At 38.4% G+C, this 20,851-nt stretch overlaps 1 protein-coding gene across 1 annotated transcript in view; it reads right to left on the reverse strand.

The window, feature by feature from the left end:
* The window catches only part of IFT54 (intraflagellar transport 54), a 51,975-nt gene that overhangs the window by 22,019 nt on the left and 9,105 nt on the right, over positions 1 to 20,851 (reverse strand). Inside the window, exons 5-10 of the mRNA XM_026707697.2 lie at positions 19,385 to 19,852; positions 17,504 to 17,584; positions 16,549 to 16,624; positions 8,348 to 8,368; positions 8,033 to 8,120; positions 5,374 to 5,457 (exon numbers count right to left, since the gene is read on the reverse strand). Of these exons, the coding sequence (XP_026563482.1) occupies positions 5,374 to 5,457; positions 8,033 to 8,120; positions 8,348 to 8,368; positions 16,549 to 16,624; positions 17,504 to 17,584; positions 19,385 to 19,852 (818 nt within the window). The remainder of the gene's footprint in view (positions 1 to 5,373; positions 5,458 to 8,032; positions 8,121 to 8,347; positions 8,369 to 16,548; positions 16,625 to 17,503; positions 17,585 to 19,384; positions 19,853 to 20,851) is intronic.

The raw sequence follows: 20,851 nt of genomic DNA on the forward strand, positions 1-20,851 counted from the left end.
TGCACCCTGGAAGTATATACATGTGACTGTGGATACTTACTCAGGATTTCTAATGGCTACTCCTCAAAGAGGTGAAGCGGTTAAACATGTCATCAATCATTGCATTAAGACATTTTCAGTTGCTGGTACGCCTCAAACTTTAAAAACAGACAATGGTGCGGCTTATCGGAGCACAGTTTTTGATCAGTTTTGCAAACAGTGGTCCGTGGAACATAAATTTGGGATTCCATACAATTCCACAGGACAAGCTATTGTGGAGCGTTATAATGGCACGCTCAAGAACATGTTAGCTAAATTAAATAAAAAAGGAGGGAAGCTCCTGGGGCTTCCGGCAATTCAAGATCATTTAAATCTTGCTTTGTATACTTTAAATTTTTTAAATTTGTCTGGTAACCCCCCTGCGAGTGCGGCCAGCAGGCATTTTTCTTCTCCTTCTACAGATGCAGTGAGGCCTCGAGTGTTGGTGCGGTTCCTTCCGGATCCGGCATGGGTTCCCGCTGAGCTGATTACGTGGGGACGTGGTTATGCAGCAGTAGAACATCTTGGTCAAATTCGTTGGGTTCCTGGTCGATGTGTTCGGCCTGATCATTCACAGGCGCCTTCGCAGGTGCCAGTGAAGGAGGTTTCGGAGGAGCAGGATGGCGTTCCTGTGGTTCCTGATTCCGTACCTGTGGTTCCTGATTCTCTTGATGCCGGCAATCCAGGCACGGTGCTGTGAAGGCTGGGAAAAGATGACTGCTTATCTGAGATTGCCAACTTGTATGCAGCAGGTTCCTTTGGGGAATCGGACTAAATTAATCTGCAAACAGCGGCATCCTTTGATTTTTCCAGCATATTGGTCCTGGCATAAGGATCAAGACATTCTTTATTCGGGACCTGATAAGGACATTATATCTTCAGCCTGTGCAACAACTCTGATTCTGTTTAATGTTTCTGTTTCAGACTATGGACAATATTGGTGTCAATTGGAGTTGCCTAAGTTACTTTACACAACCTCTCTTTCCATTCGTCTTATGCCTCCACGGACTCTAATACGGAGGCGGAGAGCTGCTATTATCTCAGAAACTAGAGACCTTGGAGATAATTTATGGAAGGAAAATTCCTACATCAAGGACGTTCGGATTGCAGCAAAGAGTTTAAATGTAACTAATTGTTGGCTTTGTATGCATGTACCTGGGTCTGGGAAAGGTGGAGTTTTGTTACATGGTGTTCCTTTGAGTGAGCGAACCAGTGCTAATTTAGATTATAATGATTTTAATCATTGGCTTCACTGGGGTCCGGACCCTGAAGAGTGGAATCAAACATTGTTCACAACAAAGGTAACTTTCACTACCAAAGCATCGGTTTGTTATTACCGCCCCCCTGTAGGGACTCAATCTATTTTGCTGGGAAATACTACACTCTGCAAGAAGGTGATTCCTTTGGAAGGAGGATGTATGAAATGTGTAAAAAGCATTACTGGTAGAAAGGTCCCTATGACTGTTGTATAAATCAAACAGTCACTAAGAGGCCTGACATTGGTCATGGAGCATATGTTCTCTGTACTTGGATGTGGCTAATGTGGAGTTGGGAAAGTCAAGCCTCTGACAATACCTATCATAAGCATTTAAAATACTTTCCTCTTCCGGATGGGTTATGGTTGCTATGTGGGGACACTGCCTATCAACAATGGCCAAAGGATTGGTCTGGAGTGTGTACTATAGGATTTGTAATTTCTGTCATCTATAAATTAGAGAGTTTACCAATTGGGATGCGTATTCGAAATCGAGAAGTTGATTCTGGCCTGACTGTGGGTGGTAATTTGTGGACTCAGATTTCTAGGGCAGCAATCCCACCTTTGGGAATAGCTATGAACTATGAAGATATTCATATAATACTGTTAAGAATATTAAGATGTTAAATGAAGAAGTGTCTGAAATTCGCCAAGTTACTTTACAAAATCGTTATGCTTTAGACATAATGTTAGCTGCTAAAGGAGGAGTTTGTGCTTTAATTCATTCACATTGTTGTGTTTTTATACATAATTATGAGCCTAACATTACAAGAACTGTTCATGATATGGAAGACCGCATAGCTGAACACGAAGCAGGAAAAGATGGCTTCAATAAGTCACTTTGGGCTTTGCTATGGGATTGGCTTCCTGACAGCTCATGGTTAGGTTTATTGCTTCAATTAGTTGTAATAATTGTTATTATACTTATTATGTTATGTTGCTGTATTCAATGTATTCCTAATCTATTTCAAATGTGTACCTCAGCTTTTCAACGTACGAGACCAAGTTGCGAGGGAACTGTGTATTATGCCATTAAAACACCCCCTATCTTTGAATAAATAAAAAAGGAGGGAATGTGGTAATTCATCATATTCATCATATTCTGTAAGTCTTTCGTACAGCTAATGCATAGATCTAGGGATTTAAAAATGCCCCTAGTGAGGGCAGCATTTCCTTTGCTATGGGTGGTTTGTCCTGTTTGGGTCTGCAAAGCTTAGAGAGACCAGGTATATCGGTGAAAGTTCACAGTACCCAGCCGAGCCATTCCCGTGAGACTTTCTGTGTTTAGATATTCTCATGGGACTTTCCGCAGCCCTGCTGAGGCCCTGTTGAGGTAATGCTGCTGAGGTTGAGGTCATTGTTTTGATTCTGTACTGGCATTTTCTTAAATAAATACTGCTACCCGAGTTCTCTCGGGGCTGGCATTTGCTCAGACGGTTCCCTGCGTCTCATTTCAAGTGCCAGACCACCACACCCCCAAAATTCAATGTGAACGACATCTCATTTATGCATGCCATAGAATAGGTTTGAATCACTGAATCTATAGTTATTACTCTTATTTGGATAATATAATTGTACCAAATAATCAAAGAACAGAATGGCAAACTACAACATATATTTTATTGAGTTTGCCTGCAATAGCATGTATTAAAAATTTCAAACAATCAGGAAAAATGGTGAAATGGACAGTCTTTTTATTAAATTATTGACTAGTGATCACAACTGATAATGCAAACTGGATTGTGTTTTCTAATTAGATATATTATAGAATATTTTTTCTCATCCGTTCAATCATGTCCAATTCTCAGAGACTTCCTGGCAAGTCCCTGCAGTTTTGTTAGTAAAGTTGTTCAGAAACGGATTGCCATTGTCTCCTTCCTAGGGCTGAGAGAAAATGACTGGTCCAAGATCACCCAGATGACTTTGTGCCCTAAGGAGGGACTAGAATTCAAAATAACCCAGACCTTGGCCTGATGCCTTAATCCAGGGGTGTCAAACTCAAGGCCTGCGGGTCAGATTCAGCCCACGGGGTGCTTAGATCTGGCCCACAGGACCATCCTGGAAATAGCGCCCCGTGGTGCCTCGGTCCAACTCAGGCTGACTAGGCGCTGATCTACAACCTGGTGGCAGCTGGCAGAGTGCTGTAGGCCATCGCAGCCAAAAACAGAGCTTAGCACAGCCCTCCTGAGCTCCATTTTTGTTGGCAAAGTGCTGTAGTATATTTTTATTGTCATTGCACCTCTGTCAGCTTTGGAAGCCATGTTGAAACCAGATGCTCCCATGCTGCCACATTTTGAGCCTGGGAAAGTGGGAGGGTAGAAGTTCTTGGGGTATATGTAGTTAGACAAACTAACATTCTTTTTGTAGTTCAAGGTCATGCTATTGTGTGCATATATGACGGGAAGTCTTCATTTGGGACGGATGATGATTGGGGCATGTGATGTGATGATAGGTGTAGGGGGTTGGTTTTATAATTTTGATTGTTGGAAGGAAGCCCAGAATTTTCAGATTCCGGATTCCCCCAGTTGTGCCAGTTACTATCCAAATAAAAGAGAGCTTTTGAGTAATGTCTGTCTTGGAGTTATTGGTTGGAGTGGAGGTTTGCTGGAACTCTGACAACCTCATACAATGGAATTAAATACCATCTTCAGTGTACATTATGACTATGAAAATAAACACAAACACACATCCTTCACTTTCATACATTGAATTGAAAACCCCTGATATTGCATTAATATTGCACTATACAGTTCAATAGAGTTACTGTCCTGGGATAGAAACTGTTTTTCAGCCTATTTCTCCTTGTTTTTATTATCCAGATGGTAATAGTTTAAAAAAAGGGTTCCCAGGATGAGATGGATTTTTGAGAATGTTTTGAACTTTCTTAAGGCAGCGGGAGCTATAAAGCTCTTCCAGAGGGGAGAGGGCAACCAATGATCTTCTGGGCAATGACGTTAACTGCCTGGAGTGCTGTCCTATCTGCCATTGTGCAACTGGCAAACCATACAGAGGTGCAGTAAGTTAAGATACTCTCAACAGTGCAGCGGTAGAAGATCACCAGCAGTTTTTCATTCAGTGTTTTTTTTTTGAGAAGTCTCAGATAGTATAATGTCTGCTGGGCCCTGTATGAGGCCATTGCAGCTGAAAACAGAGCTGGTAGAGTGCTAGCAAAACAAACTACTAGCAAAAGTGGCATTTGATCACAAGGCAAGTTGTCATTGAGAAATGTTTCTCCTTTTGCATTTGAGCATCCAAGAAGGGACAGCAAAGGAGAAAGAGAAAGAAGAAAGACAAAGAAAAAGAAGGAAATATGGGAAGAGAGCAAGGAAGGAAAACGAAGAAAAGAGGGGAAGGAAGGAAGATTATAATGAGAGGGAGGGTGGGTCTGAGGGAAGTCCTGCCTTAGCATTTGGCCACCAGCAGCCCTGCTGCCATTTTGCCATTCCCTTTTCTTCTTCTGACCTCTCCTGGTGGTCTCCCATCCTATTGCTGAGGATGCTTTGGTTATACAGCTGGGTCTCACATGGAGGAGCCACACACTTTGCCCTCCCACACACCATGAGCAACCTGGCCAAGGAGTGTGAGGACAGCAGCAGCAACCTCAAGGAAGAGGCAAACACAGCTGGGCACCCCCTTGGGGAAGTGGGACTGGGCTGGCCTGGCCTACCAGGTCCTGGTGCCCTGGAAGCTCAAGGACTGAGCTGGGCGCTTGTCCTCCACTGCTTAGGGCTCTGCCTTGCCCTCCACTGCCTAAGGCTCTACTGCCCGGGCCACTGTCCAGAGCCGTCCGCATGGCCTGATAGGGACGGTGAGGCTCCTCTGGAGGACAAGGGTTTGGCTTCTCCCTGGTCTCGCCTTCTGGAGACAATGGATCTGCCGGGGCCACCACAGGCACCCTCAACACAAATGATGCTGAGCTGGCCATGCCCACCCCATCCATACCCACCTGCCCTCCCGAGATCAAACGAAGCCCTGATGTAGCCCTCAATGAATAGAGGTTGACACCCCTGCCTTAATTGCTACACCAAACTGGCTCTCATAGAATAGTTAAGTGTATCAGTAATATTAAGATTTTTTCATTATTCATAATTTGTTCCTACCTTTCTGGAATTAAAATCTCTGTACTCTGTTGTCGTTTTATACGGGGTGGAGCTGGTCGTGCACTGCTGGGTCGTGGTAGCCTTCTGTTAATGTAGGGAAGAAATTGTTTCAATAGTAAGCAATTACTATCTACTATTATTGCTATTATTACTATATAATTACAAATTAATTTCAAACATCCTTAGCATATATCTTTAATTTTAGATATAAATGCATCTTTGAGAATTAAGCATGTTTTAATGTATCTGAATTATATCCTTCAATTATAATATATCCAAACAAGTTTAGATTTTGAATCACAAACCATAAAATACAATCTTAAATTCTAAAAATAAATTCTAGCAATACAGGTGTTTTCATGTGTTACTCTTGATCTAAACAGGTATACAACTCTTTATAGACCTGGTTTATGGACAACAAAGATCTGACAGTTACAGCAGAGGTAGAACAGCCAAGGCCAGTGGCATCCAAACTGTGGCTCCCTAGACTCCTGAGAGTGCAATGTCAAATGGCTAAATTTCAGTTTGGTTGTTCTTAAAAACAGGAGGGAGGAATTAGAAGTCATCACAAACTGAAACTATTTTATAGTCTTCTAATCCCATTTTATATCCCTTCTCTCAAAACTCAGGTGATAATGTTCGACTGCATTTAGAAACAAAATGGCTGAATTCAAATGACAAAATGATTTCATTTAAACGAAGCAGGTTGCAAATATTTAATTCCTTCAAAATCTTATTGAAAACTCCCAAGGATCTCAAAATAATAAAAAAAGTATTGGCAAATATGTAGATACTGCCAAATGCTGATCCAGTTGAACATAGGAAAAATCTTTCTCTACTGTTATAAACAGAAAATTTACATTTCTGTCTCTGTGAATATAGGTATTCTTTCCAAGAGGTACTGTTATTTGGGGAAACTATTTTTTTCAAGTAACAGAGCATCCAGAGTGTAAATAAGAATTACTTTTCTATCCTGTATGAGTAATATATAAACATGTACGCAGTTAATATTCTTACTAATATTTGGTATAATCAGATAATTCAGATATAATTATGAGACACCATGCCATCGAACAATTGGAACAAATAAATAATAAACAATGAAAAATTTGAAATAAATAAAATTTAAGAATTTAACTCAGATATAATATTGGTTTCCTAAAATAGCTTATACATTGGTGATCACCTTGTAAGTAATCATAAGAATCAAAAGTATTCCATTATCAACAGGTTTTGAGTTCAAAACTCAACAGAACGTAAGAGTGTTCTGAAAACAAAATTCTTGAAAAATGTTTGATCTTATGCTTGATCAAAACATTAATGCTTTGAGAACTGAACTTTAGGTTTTTTTTAAAATAATCTCAAGCTAACCAGTAGAACACCAGTGATCAGTCATAACCCTGCTCCTATTGGATAAAAAGCAGCAATTTGAACAACAGTAAGCAAGGCAGCAACTACCTTTACAGCATAAAGCAAGCAAGGTGGTCCAATGGCATTAGATAATTGGATAGGTGACAGCTTTGGGCAATTATCATGGTGCATGTTAGGAATATAAGTCACCTAACAGGTATTTGGGATGGAAATATATAAACCAGGATAAACATTTTAAAACTGTATCTTTAAGAAAATGCAAAACTGTAATTAGGTGTGGTTTTTCAAACGGCCATAAGATGGAGCCAGAAACCTGGTTTGTCTTAGTCTCAGAAGAGAGTGTGAGTGTATCTGTTTCCTTCTGTTGGAAAGTATTGCCCTTCCTCCATTTTTCCTAATTGACTGATATTCATGGATCTGATGTAAGTCTGATACTAACTGTTTTTTGACACTGGACTTTGATATTTGGATTATCCCTGGATTGAAAAACTGACTGATTTACCTGTGAATGACTTTGGACTGCCTATTTTGAACTTTGCTTAAACCTTTATTGACAGTAAAACCCTACATTTACTGTACAATGTATCTGTGTGCTGTGTGTGTATTATTCAAACACTACTCTCTATATGTCTCCCTGTATGCGCTCATTCTCCTAACAGGGAATTACCCCAACAGTGCACAGTGCTGGTTTTGGGCACTATTGTGCATCACCTTCAAAAGTAAGTAGCAGTCTCAATACAAGCACATAAATCATCTAAGCAGGTAGAAAATATGTTTTACATTTCTGTTCCATGACAGGATAAGAGACAGGATCCCAGAATATCTGCCACTGCAGTTACCAGTACCTCCTGTGCTGGGACACACAGGTAATAGAGATAAATGTGAATGAGCATGGTTGAGAGCTAGCCATCAGAGCAGCCAAAGTTCAAATATCATCACAAAATATGAACAAGGTACTTAATTATATGCACATTTTCAGCATGAATTTATTATCTGCACACTGTCCCTGATAGAGAAAGATGATGTTAGGCTGGATGGGGCCAGAACCAATATATCCTAGCACCAAGGCTGGTAGTCACCAGATCTTAAAAATGCCTTAAGGTGGCTGGACATTTCCAAATGTTCAAATGCTTTGCACTTGATTGTGATAATTAAGCATGTTTAAGCAATATTGAAGTTTTAAATATTAGTTTAATAAGAATGTTTGGACTTTGTAATATATCTTGATTATTAGCATGAATAATGAGTTATTAATGTTATTAATGAAAGAAAGGATATATAGTCAGACCTTTGAGTGATCTGAGGTGGAATTTCATTTGTGAATTCATTATTTTCAGACATCTTTTCTGTTGTACCAGTATTCAGAACATCTCCCTCTGTGGAATAAAAATAATTTTATTATGTCATTTTGAGGAAATGCCTCAAATATTTGTTCTTTGTCTTACTGAAATAGATTTATTAAATTAAATATTGTATAGAAATCAAGTCCATTGTGTAATGTCTATTATAGATTACTTGTAGACAAAAAGTTTTTTAATTTGAATTACAATAAAACATATATAAATTTCTCAATACAAATTAAAATATCATAAAGGCTTATTACCTGCATCACCGAATGATTCACCTGCAAAACAAACATATTATTTTTCAGACTAATTAGGTCAAATAACTTGTTTGTTGTACACAAAACTGAGGACAAAGGATTCAAGTGTACATGAACAGACCTTCCCACCAATTCTAAGATGCCATATATCTTGATCATGGGGAAATAGCATAGCTTTTAAACTATCCAGACAGCAAATCACTTAGGTTGAAAAGTGTTGAAAGCAGTTTTAAAAATCCAATGGAAAATTACGTAGTAGATTCAGATTTAGAACAGAGTTCAGTGGTATGTTTCATTTTAAAAGCAATTTCCACTCAAGATATTGCAGTATTATAAAAAGGTATGTTGAGAGGCAGAGCTGACTGTCATGGTGTTAGAGTGCACTTCCATAGGGCTCTATGGAAGTTTGCTGAATTCCTCCTGCTAAAGGGTCTTCTGGGACCTAAGCCACCCTGGAGGACACTCCGTAGATCACAAGGAGACTGAAAACTCCTTGTTTGATACGGAGGAAGCTCTCAATCTGGCAGGAAGGAAAAGACAGCCATTGCGTGCCTGACCAAGGCTAAGACAGCCCGACCGGAGAAGAATGAATAAAGTTTGAGGAACACTGTTCCTCAATTGGGTGAACTGGGTGAGAATTTTCCAATTTCTGTTAAGGAAGTTGCCCTCTTAATAATTGGCCTGGGTGACAATGGGACTACAAAAGAAGGGGATGGATTTGTTTATCTTCCACCCTCTAAGAAAGCGGTGAATAAGCACAGGAGCTGAATATAGATCTGGACAAGAAAAGTGAACTATTTGAAAGAAATAAGTTTAAAAGAGGAAAATTGGACTGGCTATCTTAATGACAATATTAATTGGATTTTACTGAACTAAAAACTTTTTTGAATGCAAAATTTGGATCCTGGAACCTGAAAAAGAAAATGTTTTGGCTTAAGTTAAGTTAAGTTAAAGGAGAGGAATAGGAGCAAAATAGAGCAACAGTGACATCTACTGGCTGGAAAAAACTCCTAGAGTGAAAGTAAAGGGGGAAAAAAAGTGAAATTAATGGCTCACTTTGAGCAGTTTGTTGAAAGAACATTGCTACAAGACTCAGATAAACTGTCTGCACCTGGAAATTGTTTATAGAGAATTGCAGAGAAAGGGAGTGGAAACATTGTGACTCTTAAACATTGTAGCTCTCTGAATGTATACGGATTTTAAATAAATTGAGTAAACTGAAGCTGGAAAACAGCAGGATTTTTTTATAAAGCAAGTGGAATACTTTTTCTTTTAGCTCTCCTATTTGGTGACTTGCAAATCTGTTTGACACAATTTTGGGGTTTGGTGGGCCATTGTGGATTACAAAGTTATCAAGAAGAGAACCTTTTTGAAAAGAAGTCTGGACTATGGATATCTTGGCTTTGTGAATCATAATAGTTAAAAGCGTGAAGTGACCTGAAGACTGAAAACAAGAATTGGAGACAAGAAAGAAAACTTTGTGGTGGATTGTTTTAGGGTGTATTCTTTGAATTGGGTATTGTGAAGTATTACTTTTATTTATTATTGATTGTTGATTGTTTCTGTTAAACATTTATTACTTAAAATATCCTATTATTTAAATTAATTGAAATGACAAGCAATACAAATTTAAGAAAAATAGAGAGAGAAAACGCATTTGCACCATCAGTAGCAGCAACAGCAGCCAGCGAGTCAACGCTCATTAGAAAGTATGCTGCAGCATGAAAAACTGAAGACCTTTCCAGATGGAAATGAAATCAATGTTTCAACTATTACAAGAAGTTGTAAGTAGGAATCATGACGACATGACAGAAAGAATGGAAAAGATGGAGCAAAAGATGGGGGATACAATGGATAACATCCATCAGATAGTTACTAAAAATGAGCAATGGATTCAGAAAGTAGAAAACTAAACAAAACAAACAGATAAGAAAGTGGAAGAAATGGACTACAGATTGACTAAGGTAGATAATGACCTTGAGCAATCCATAATTATGCTGGAGATGGATAGAGCAGAATATTTTTTGAGATTTAAAAACATTGAGGAGGAAAAAGGGGAAGGTCTTGCTGAAAAAATGGCAGAACTGCTGACAGATGCCCTGGAGGTGAACAAGCAGGAAATCCTTGCTGGAATAGACAAAATATTTAGAATACACACAAGCTACGCGAAAAGGAACAAATTCCTCAGAGAGGTGCATTTGAGATTCTCAAAGAAGGTAAAAAGAGTGGAACTACTCCAAAGAGCAAGAGATGACTCATTGAAATACAAAGGGAGAGAAATAGTAGTCTTGAAACAGATACCCAGAAGAGTAAGAGACACAAGGAAACAGTATAAATTCTTGACAAGACAATTAATTAAGCATGAAGTAAACTTCAAATGGCTGATACCCAGGGAATATTGGTGACCTGGATGGAAAAAAGCCATAGATTGGATACAATGATAAAACAGCAATTCTACTGGGAAGATATGGTATGGATGTCATCAGAATTGAAAACATATGTACAACAGATAGAAACAGAACTCAATGTCTGAGCAGATCATAATCCAGTAAAAGTTGTATGGAAAGGACAAAAAAAGAAAATTGAGATGGACATTGAACCAAGCAATATGGCTAGATAAGGAATTTATACAAAATATGGAAAAAGAACTGGACTTTTTAAAAAAAAGAGAACAGGAAAGAAGAGAATTCCTTGCAAACTGTATGGGATACAGCTAAAGTATGTACCTGGGGATTAGTCATAACTTACATGGGGAAGAAAAAACAAAGAAAGAAACAAAATAAGGCAAGATTAGTGGCACAAGGTTTTTTCAGAGGAAAAACATGCACTATGATGAGGTATTTGTGCCTACGGTATGAAAGTAAAAAGCCTAACACTGTTTATAAATTGAACAAGGCCATTTATGGGTTGAAGCAGTTGGTCAGGAATTGGAATATTTATTTAGATAAAGCATTGAAGGGTCTTGTGTTCAAGAGTTGCAAGGCTGATGGTTACATATATACTGCAAGGTTACACGGTGGGGATTGTCAATTATTGTCATTTCTGGATGATCTTTGTTTAATTGCAAAAGATGTGTCACAAGTAAAGGAATATGCTAATCAGTTTGAATTTAAAAATTTGGGTGAAATACAAAATTATCTTGATGTAGAGATACAAAAAACTGAGAAACGTAGTTATGTTCTCAGTCAAAGAAAGAAAATTGAACAGCTGATAGAGAGATATAACATGAAGGATTGTAATTCTGCTCCAATACAGATTTTCATAACAATTTGGGTAAGGACAAAAGTGAAGCCTGTGATTAGGAGATATATCAGTCAGCAATAGGGAGCTTGTTATATCTGTCACAATGGTCCAGAACAGACATAGCTTGTGCAGTTGCTTTACTGCTGCACCACACAATTGCACTGAATGGGTGTAAAAAGGATTCTCAAGTATTTGAAGGGAACTGTGAATTTGGTCTTCAAATATAGGTCTTTGAAGAATTAAAGTTGAAATGTTATGTTGACAGTGATTATGCCAATGATGTAAAAACCAGAAAGTCCAATTCTGGGATTGTGGTATTATTTGGAGGGGCTTTAATTGGTTGAAAGCCCAGAAAACAAACAACTGTAGCCATTTCTACTGCGGAGGCAGAATTTATTGCTCTATCTGAACTTTGTTCAGAGGTAATTTGGTACGTACAGCTGTTAAAGGATTTAAACATAAAGGTAAATGAAGCTGTCACAGTGTTTGAAGATAATGCTGCTTGCATTAAAATGGCAACAGGTGACAGAGTAAAAAATAGATGCAAGCATGTATAATTAAATATTGTAATGTAAGAGAAGCCATCAATTGTAAATTAATTAGCTTGCTTCACTGTTCTTCAGAGGACAATCTGGCAGATATGATGACCAAGCCACTGGATGGAGTGCACCATGGGAAGAATATAAAATTATTTGGTTTTATGTCTATTCCAGTCATAAAGGGAGGAGTGTCAGTGTATGAGAATTTATGAACTGGAATAGCCATGGCAACAAGTCAGCCAGTGGAAATGTTTTTGACTGAGACACAGGATTTATTGTGAGAGCCATGTGAGCTGGCTTTAGTCTGGGCGTGACTTAGCTATGCTGTCTGTATTCAGAGTTCGTTGGGTTTGTGAGTTGTGCCTTCTCTCTACATGTTGCAAGAGCTGAAAGGGTATTGTTTGCATGTAAGTTTTTTATATTTTTGTAGAACTTTATCTACGTTTTTTCTATATTATGAATCCTGCTCAATTCTTTGAATGTGTGTTATATGAGTCTCAAATTATAGTAAATCAGATCAGTCATGTGATTTATGACCATCAAGAATATGACCATAATGGGCAGGCTCTACTAGGATCATATATTGAGGACTACCTGTAAAGACTGTAACAGCCACTATATAGGGCTGATAAGGAGAAGATTAATAAAGTGAATCCATGAACATCAATTAGCAAGCAGAAGACATGATGAAAATTCCTTAATTTCACAGCACATGGATAGTTAATCATCATTTCGACTGGAAAACTGTTAGTATCCATAGACAAAGCTAAATCCAAAAAATGCTAGAGAATTCCTGGAAGCCTGGCACTCGGGCAAACCAGCCACTAACAGAGTTTAACACCAGGATTAATACCCTGTTTCTCCAACAATACGGCCTCCCCCAATAGGAAGTCCCAGCATGTTTTATAGGCATGAAATGAAATTAAGCCCCTCCCCCCAAATTAAGGCCTATATTAAAACATGCGAAATGGGGGGGAATGGTGGGGGCGCTTGCCGTTAGGAAGTACTTTTGTTGCACACCCGGATATGGTGCTGCCTGTGTTGACCCTGATACGAAGTGCCCCACCAATGCCGAGGTCAACATCCAAGCCGTCGCTGCCCACCTGAACATGCAAGGGGGGGAGAATTAAGTCACTCCCGAAAAGACGGCCTAGCCATTTTTTCAGGGCTCAAAAAAAAAAAAAAGACCTAGCCTTATTATATGAGAAACACGGTATCAGATAAACAATCAAGCAATATGCTATACCCCAATCAAGGAATTAACAACTTAGACAATCAAGGAACTACCTGGGAGAAAACAATACACCTATCAAGTCTGTCAGAGGAAATTACTGGTAGTCCTTGAGATGACTGTAATGGATTCTGCCCATTCTGATCACATGTCATGACAGTCATTAGGTGAAATGACCCTCAATTAACAACCCCATTCCTTGCCTTCCCTGATGCAAACTTTAAATGAATGGGAGAGTTGTTCAACAGAGCACAGGGTGCCTCAGGGGGAAGCCCTCACAAGGCCTACACAGGCACACAGTTGCCTGTCTCAACCTCCCAAGACTATTTCCACTCCCTGAGGCACCCTGTGTTCCATTTTTCACAGGGTTACCTGTAGTCCTTCAGCTTCCTTCCAACCCAGCAATCAAAGGTAGATTGCAATACACAGAGTTTACAAACTCCAGCCTAGAAAGAGAGATCAGGACAAACAGAGCTTGGAAACTGCAGCTTGGAAGGAGAGATCCCACTCAAGGACTTTCAGGACTCAAGCCTGTTGCAGAGCCCAATTTATCTTTTGCTTTTTTTCAGCTTCTGAGGCACCTGGCCCTCTAAGATCAGTTCCTTACAGAGCCAGTCTCATGGCAAACTCCTTCTATTTTGCAACACGTTCTATTATCTTAATACTGAGAGGATTTTTCAAGGAGCCTCCATTTTTTAAACTTCATAAACTGTGGAAATAAACAGAACCTTCTTAAAAAAATGAAGGGTCCTTGAGGAAAAAAGGCTCTATATCAGGGCTGTCAAACTGGTGGCCTGTGGATCAAATGCATCATACATAGACCATGACCACCTCAGCTCCGTGAAGGGGAAAAATGTCACAAAACGTCACATGATGGCAACATGACGCTGCGAGTTTGACACCTGTGCTCTATAGTATCAGGAATAGAACCTTCTTTCTTATCAACTGTATTTCCAGCTGTGGCTAATAAAAGGAATCAGGGCCCTTTCCTCCCCCATAAGCCACACAACCCATGTTGCTCCCTTCTCCATTCCTCCCTGTGTGCCCTAGGATGAAAAGGGGGTGGCCTGGTTCTTCCTCTGAACTCCCTCTCTCTTGTTCTATCTTCCCCTGCTCTGCCCAGCCAGACTTTCCCCTTCCCCAGCCTCCTCCACAGCCAGAGGAGCCACACTCCCATTCACTGTCAGCTGTCCGGCTTCCTCTTCGGATTCAGACTCTGACACAGGCATGACACCCAGCAGGGTGTGGATGAACACTGCAGCATCCTGCAGTCCATCTTAAGAATCAATTATTAACCATAAGCACAAGCGCTCCTCCACTTAGAGACAAACATCCTACCCTTTAATAAACAATTTGGTTTCAGAAAAAAACTATCCTGTAATCTGCAACTCTTACACTGCAAAAACACATGGATTACACAACTCAATCAGGGCAAAGCAATAGACGCAATTTACATAGACTTCTGTAAAGCCTTTGATTCAGTAGTACATGACAAACTACTCCTAAAACTAAAATCTTATGGTATCTCTGGACACCTGTATAACTGGATAGAAGCATTCCTGTCAAAACAGACAACAAATGGTCAAAATTGGGAGCGTCCTATCAAATTCTGTAACTGTCAACAGTGGTGTGCCTCAAAGCAGTGTTCTAGAACCAACTCTCTTCATACCCTACATAAATGACCTCTGTGATCATATTAAGAGCAACTGCGTTCTCTTCGCTGATAATGTAAAGCTATTCAACACTATTGACAATACTGCTACTCTTCAAAAAGACCTCAACTATGTATCAGAATGGTCAAACAAATGGCAACTTCAAATATCAACAAATAAATGCTCTGTCTTACATATTGGCAAAAAATATCAGAAAATAAAATACAAGCTGAATAGTCAAGACCTTGTTGATGATCCAAACTCTGTCAAGGACCTTGGAGTTCTCATCTCTAATGATCTAAGTGCTAGAGCCCACTGTAACTACATAGCCAAAAAGGCATTAAGAGTTGTTAACCTAATCCCATATAGCTTTTTCTCTGGTAATATTACACTACTAACTAGAGCATTCAAAACATTTGCTAAACCAATACTTGAATACAGCTCATCAGTCTGGGAACCCACATTACTTATCTGATATTAATACAGTTGAGAAAGTCCAGAAATATTTCACAAGAAGAGTTCTCCACTCCTCTACTCATAGCAGAATACCTTATGTCACCAGACTTGAAATTCTAGACCTAGGAAACCTAGAACTTTGCCGCTTTCGGTCCAATCTAAGTACAGTACATAAAATTATATATTGCAATGTCCTACCTGTCAATGAATACTTTAGCTTCAACCATAACAATACAAGAGCACACAATAGATACAAACTCAATGTAATCCGCACCAAACTTGATTGCAGGAAATACGACTTCAGCAACAGAGTGGTCAATGTCTGGAATACTCTGACTCTGTGGTTTCTTCCCCAAAAACTTTAACCTTAGACTGTCTACTGTTGACCTCACCCCTTTCCTAAGAGGTCTGTAGGGGGTGTGCATAAACGCACCAATGTGCCTATTGTCCCTGTCCTATTGTTTCTTTTTATTTTTCTTATATGTATCCATTTCATGTACTCATAACTATGTCTATACTTATACCTGCAATCTTACAAATAAATAAATAAATAAATAAAAACTAACTAACTAAATAAATAAATGAGCAAATAACTGTAGGGGTGCTGCAGCCATCATAATTTTGAAACTGGGTTGCAACTTTGGGGAAGTCTGTTGTAACTTTGAATGGTTGCTAAGAGTGGCCTGTTGTAAGTCAAAGACTACCTGTATTGCGTATAAACAGAGAGCAAATCCCACTCCCTTCTAGTACTAAAGATGTTATCTTGTTCAGTAAAAAACTAATCAGAAAAGGCCCCAAGGACTCCACAGAGAAAAAGAAGGAGATAGGACAGAGATAGAAAGGAAGAAAAAGAAAATAAATGAGTATAAAATACCAATGAGTTGGTCTCTTAGAAGCTCTAACTATTCAGCCTCTAAATAGAACTAGTCAGGATCAGAATTGCCTTTTCATTCTGAAGAATCAAAAACATAACTGGCTCCAAAAGGAAGAGCCAACTTGAGGTAAAGAATACCTCTATGTCTTTTAGAACATTTAAAAATTCTCAAGAAGTAGTAAATCAAGGTGGTTTCTTTTAATTACCTTCAGCTGAAGTTTTGTTTCGCTGTCTTGGTCCTTTTGTTGCATGCTGCTTCGATAATCTTGCAGAATTTTCATTCTTAAAAATGTACATAAAAGCAAGTAGTGTATGTATATTTGTCTAGGTCTGTGTGTGCGTGTGTACACACACACACACACACATGGAGCATTCATGCATTTTAGCTTATTATTTTTTTCCATTTTCTGAATGTGTAATATCATACATACTCAGATTTTAAACAAGCAAGTTATAAGGGGAACGGAGTCTCTAGTATGGTACTCTTATTACAATTTGGATAAAATTGGAGGAAATTCAAACTGGGAAGTGTTGATTTCTTAAAGCTCTCTCTATTTATTATAATCCAAGCAAAGTTCAGAAGGCAGAAAACAATATGATAATTCCAGCATAGGAAAATGAGAAATATGTTTTGCTTAACCAACTGAGGATTGTTTTCCTTAATTGATAAATGAACAAGCATAATGTTTTAGTTTCATTTATTTAATTGAGTTCTCATTTTCCACTTTTATCAAGTGTAGAGAACAGATTGCATTTTAGATCAAATTTATGCAGAAATATTGCAAATTCAAAAGCTTCACAAAATCCTTCTGAGGTCTTTTGTTCTCTTTCATGCATGTTGCTTTAATTGCTTGCTTTTGCAAAAGCCACAATTTACAGATTTGTATTCAAGAGATAAACTAGATATAGAAAAGGCAGGTTCCTATATACAAAGCAATAAACCTCTAATTTTATGTTACAGGGATTTCTCATTTGGCAACTGCATAGTTTAGCAAGTATTTGCAGTTATACTGGCAATGAAAAAGTAACTTCACAACCAATCTTTGCCTTTTTAGTATTTTTTGACATACATGTTTCAAACTATAAGCCACACATGCTTATTGTTCACTTGTCTGTGGAGGGTAACAGTAACCTGTAAAATGAGTATTTTCTGTTACTTACTTCTTTATCAAATTCAGTTTGATCTTTATTTATAGACTTCTCTGCTAGTTTTTTAGAAATATTCTCTTCAGATCCTGTGGGCTAAGGAAAGATATTTTTAATAAAATGTTTAGAATCATTAACAGACTTTTACAAGTAGTCCTCAATTCATGATGGCAGTTGGGACTGGAACTTCTGTTAAGCAATGCAGTCATAAAATGCAAACAATAACGAGGCACAGCAAGGGTTAAGGAAGGGCACATAGGGATGTGAGGGGGTGAATGAGGGAGCCATGGCAAGGCTCAGGGAGGGTATGTGGGGGTACATGAAGTAGCCAATGGAGCTTCAGTGCAGAAGGGCAGGAGAAGGTGCACAGGAGAAAGAGAGACTTGCCTCAGTGACTTGCAACCTTCCCTGCCACTGACTTTCCTGGGAAACTGGCAGAAAAGGTTGCAGGTGGGAATCAACAGATCATGGGATGCTACAAATGTTTTGCAAGTGCAAGCCAAGCTCCTAGATTGTGGTCTGATATCCAAGGGGGTGTATGGGTGGCCAGAATTCCAAGAACTGTAGTCATAACCACCGTTCATTTAGCACCACTGTAACTTTGAACAGTTGCTCAATTAACAACAAGGTAAAGACTACCTATATTATCTTTGTATAGTTTTCTTCTTTTTTATATAATTCATGTTTATTTACAATCCACAGCAATAAGCAATACTACACATATATGCAACTCTGCTCTCTAAGTCGGAATCAACAAACACCATTATTAATGAACACAATGGATTTCAGATTCATATAAGTTAGTCCATGTATTAACCTAACAAATTCTTGATGGTCATAGAAATTTCACTGATACTCAGTGACTATATTTCATATTACAACTAAAATGGTTATTCAGTAATCTGAATGGATTTCTTCAAAGGTGTCACATGTTTATTACAAATCAATATAGGCAATCCTCAACTTACAACCACAATTAAGCCCCAAATTTATGTTGCTAAGTGAGAAATTTGTTAAGTGAGTTTTGCCCCACTTTATAACTTTTCTCACCATATTTATTAAGTGAACCACTGTAGTTCTTAAATTAGTGCTTGTCAAAAAGTTGCAAAAGGGGATCACATGACCCTGGGACACTGCAACCATAATAAATATGAGTTAGTTGTCAAGGATCTGAATGTAAATCCCACAAACATGGAGATGCTGTAACAATCATAAATGTGAAAAATGGTTTTTCAGTGCCGTTGTCACTTTGAATGGTCACTAAATGAACTGTTGTAAGTTGAGAACTACCTATAATGTAAGACCATACTCAATTATATCACATTACTAGAACAAGATCTAACCAAATAAACCATTATTTTCATCTGGAACAATTTAGAAATTTCCCAGGGAAATCAATGAGTACTACTGGCTAACTTGATTGCATCAGTCTTAGAGTTAAGTACATTCAGAACTTTCATTGTTTATTTGATGTACTAGATATCATAATATTGCTATGTTTAAAAAGTAAAATACTAGTTATTCTAAGACTTTTATGATATTTATTATTTACATGACATAAACAATGTATTTAGAACTTTTGATCATAAGAGAATGACCGAATCATGTATTTTATAAGAAAAAATGCTTAACAAGAAATTATAGCTAGTCTACAACTGTTTTGTCTTTCAAAAGAATTGTCATAGAATTTGTTAAAATTAATGTTTAGAAATGCATCTGTATGCATTTGACTGCAGTTCATATTTTGAATAACTTAGTGATGTAAAATTTTTGAGTAATTATTTATTGAATTTTTACATTACCCATTTCATTTAAAGTGACTCTAAGATACATGCATCTTTATATCAATTTGCTCAAAATGTTAATTTCAATTATCATTAATTAGTTACACGTTACCTTTTTGTCTGTTTTGTCTTTTCTTTCTTCTCGTGCTGTTTCTATATCTTTACCTTTTTCCCGCCTTTTGTCTTTTTCTTTACCCCTGTCTCGGACTTTCTCACAATCTTTATCCCTGTCTTTAGGTTTATCTTTTTCTCGTAATTTCTCTTTTTCTCTTCCTCCCTCATATTGTTTCCTTTCCTTGTCTCTTTCTTTATCATATTCTTCTTTTTCTCCTTCCCCTTCTCCTTTTTCTTTGTCTCTAATTTTCTCTGGTTCTCTTCCTGATTTGGACAATCTATTCTTGATTCTCTCTTTTTCATGTTTTTCATTTTCATTAACAGTTTTATCAAAATTATTGGGATGATTTTCATAATCTTTATGTTTTTCACTTTCTCTTTGCTTGGTTTCTTCCCCTTTCAATTCTTCTTTAACTTTTTGGTCCTGAATTGTGCTTTTGTCTTTTATTTCAGAGTCACTTCTTCCCTAAATAATAAAATACAAAATATTAAATTACATACAAAATATTTGAGCAATTCAAAATGTGAGCCGTCGCCCTTAAAACCCTTTATGGATTAGGATAGATTTGGGATTCACTATAGGCAGTTCTTGACCATAATTTCTATAAATAAGTGATGTGATTATAAAATGTGATATCACATGACTGTATCGCTTCATCACAGCAATCTAAGTATTCTTGGTTGCTAGCGTAATTTCAAGACTGCATGGGTTATTAATTGGGAAGAGGTGGGAGTGTCAGATAAGCAGGCCAGTGGGGGAAAGCTGCAGGTGAGAGCGGTGGAAAGGCGGCTACCATAAGGAGATGTTACAGAAAATGAACAGCTTGGTGTGTGCTGCAACCAGGCAGTCCGGAATATGGACAGGTAGTTGAGAGCCACAGATAGGCACTATGGAACGCAGGTGGGTAAATGGGTACTATAGGCAGGCATTAGAGTGCAGGCAGGTGTGCAGATAGGTACAGGTACTGCAGGTAAGTGTCATGAGCAGGAGTTATGGAATGTGAACAGATGAGCAAATGCCATGGGTGCAAAAGCAGGTGAAAAAGTGAGGTGAGTTTTTGTGAAATTCTGGCTGTTCTACCCAAATCTGCCCTATGGCCTTTCGATACAGAGGACCCATGAAGTGGCTACAATTCTCTCAATCCAAGAAGTTTACTGGCTCCTTCTCTTTCTGAAAGGCAATCTTTGGAAAAGGTAAGTGGACTGAGTGGTAATGTGTGGGGAGGTTGTGGGATCCAATAGTGCAGGAAACAGAACATGGGGGTCCTCAGAGGCCCTGGAAGGCTCAAGCTAGGCCATATGTGAGCTGGGGGTGGCCTCCCAGGGCTTCCCTCACTCCCAGGGATTCTAGGCTCTACTTAACAATAATCAGGAGAGCAGGGATTGTGGTCGTTCAATGAGATGATCACATGAGTGTTTTGCTTAATGACAGCCACAACTTAAAAGTTGTAATTCTGGGCTCAAC

The sequence above is a fragment of the Pseudonaja textilis genome, chromosome 1, assembly GCF_049901715.1.
Source record: "Pseudonaja textilis isolate UNSWEBS1 chromosome 1, rPseTex1.2, whole genome shotgun sequence".
Classification (NCBI taxonomy): Eukaryota; Metazoa; Chordata; class Lepidosauria; order Squamata; family Elapidae; genus Pseudonaja; species Pseudonaja textilis.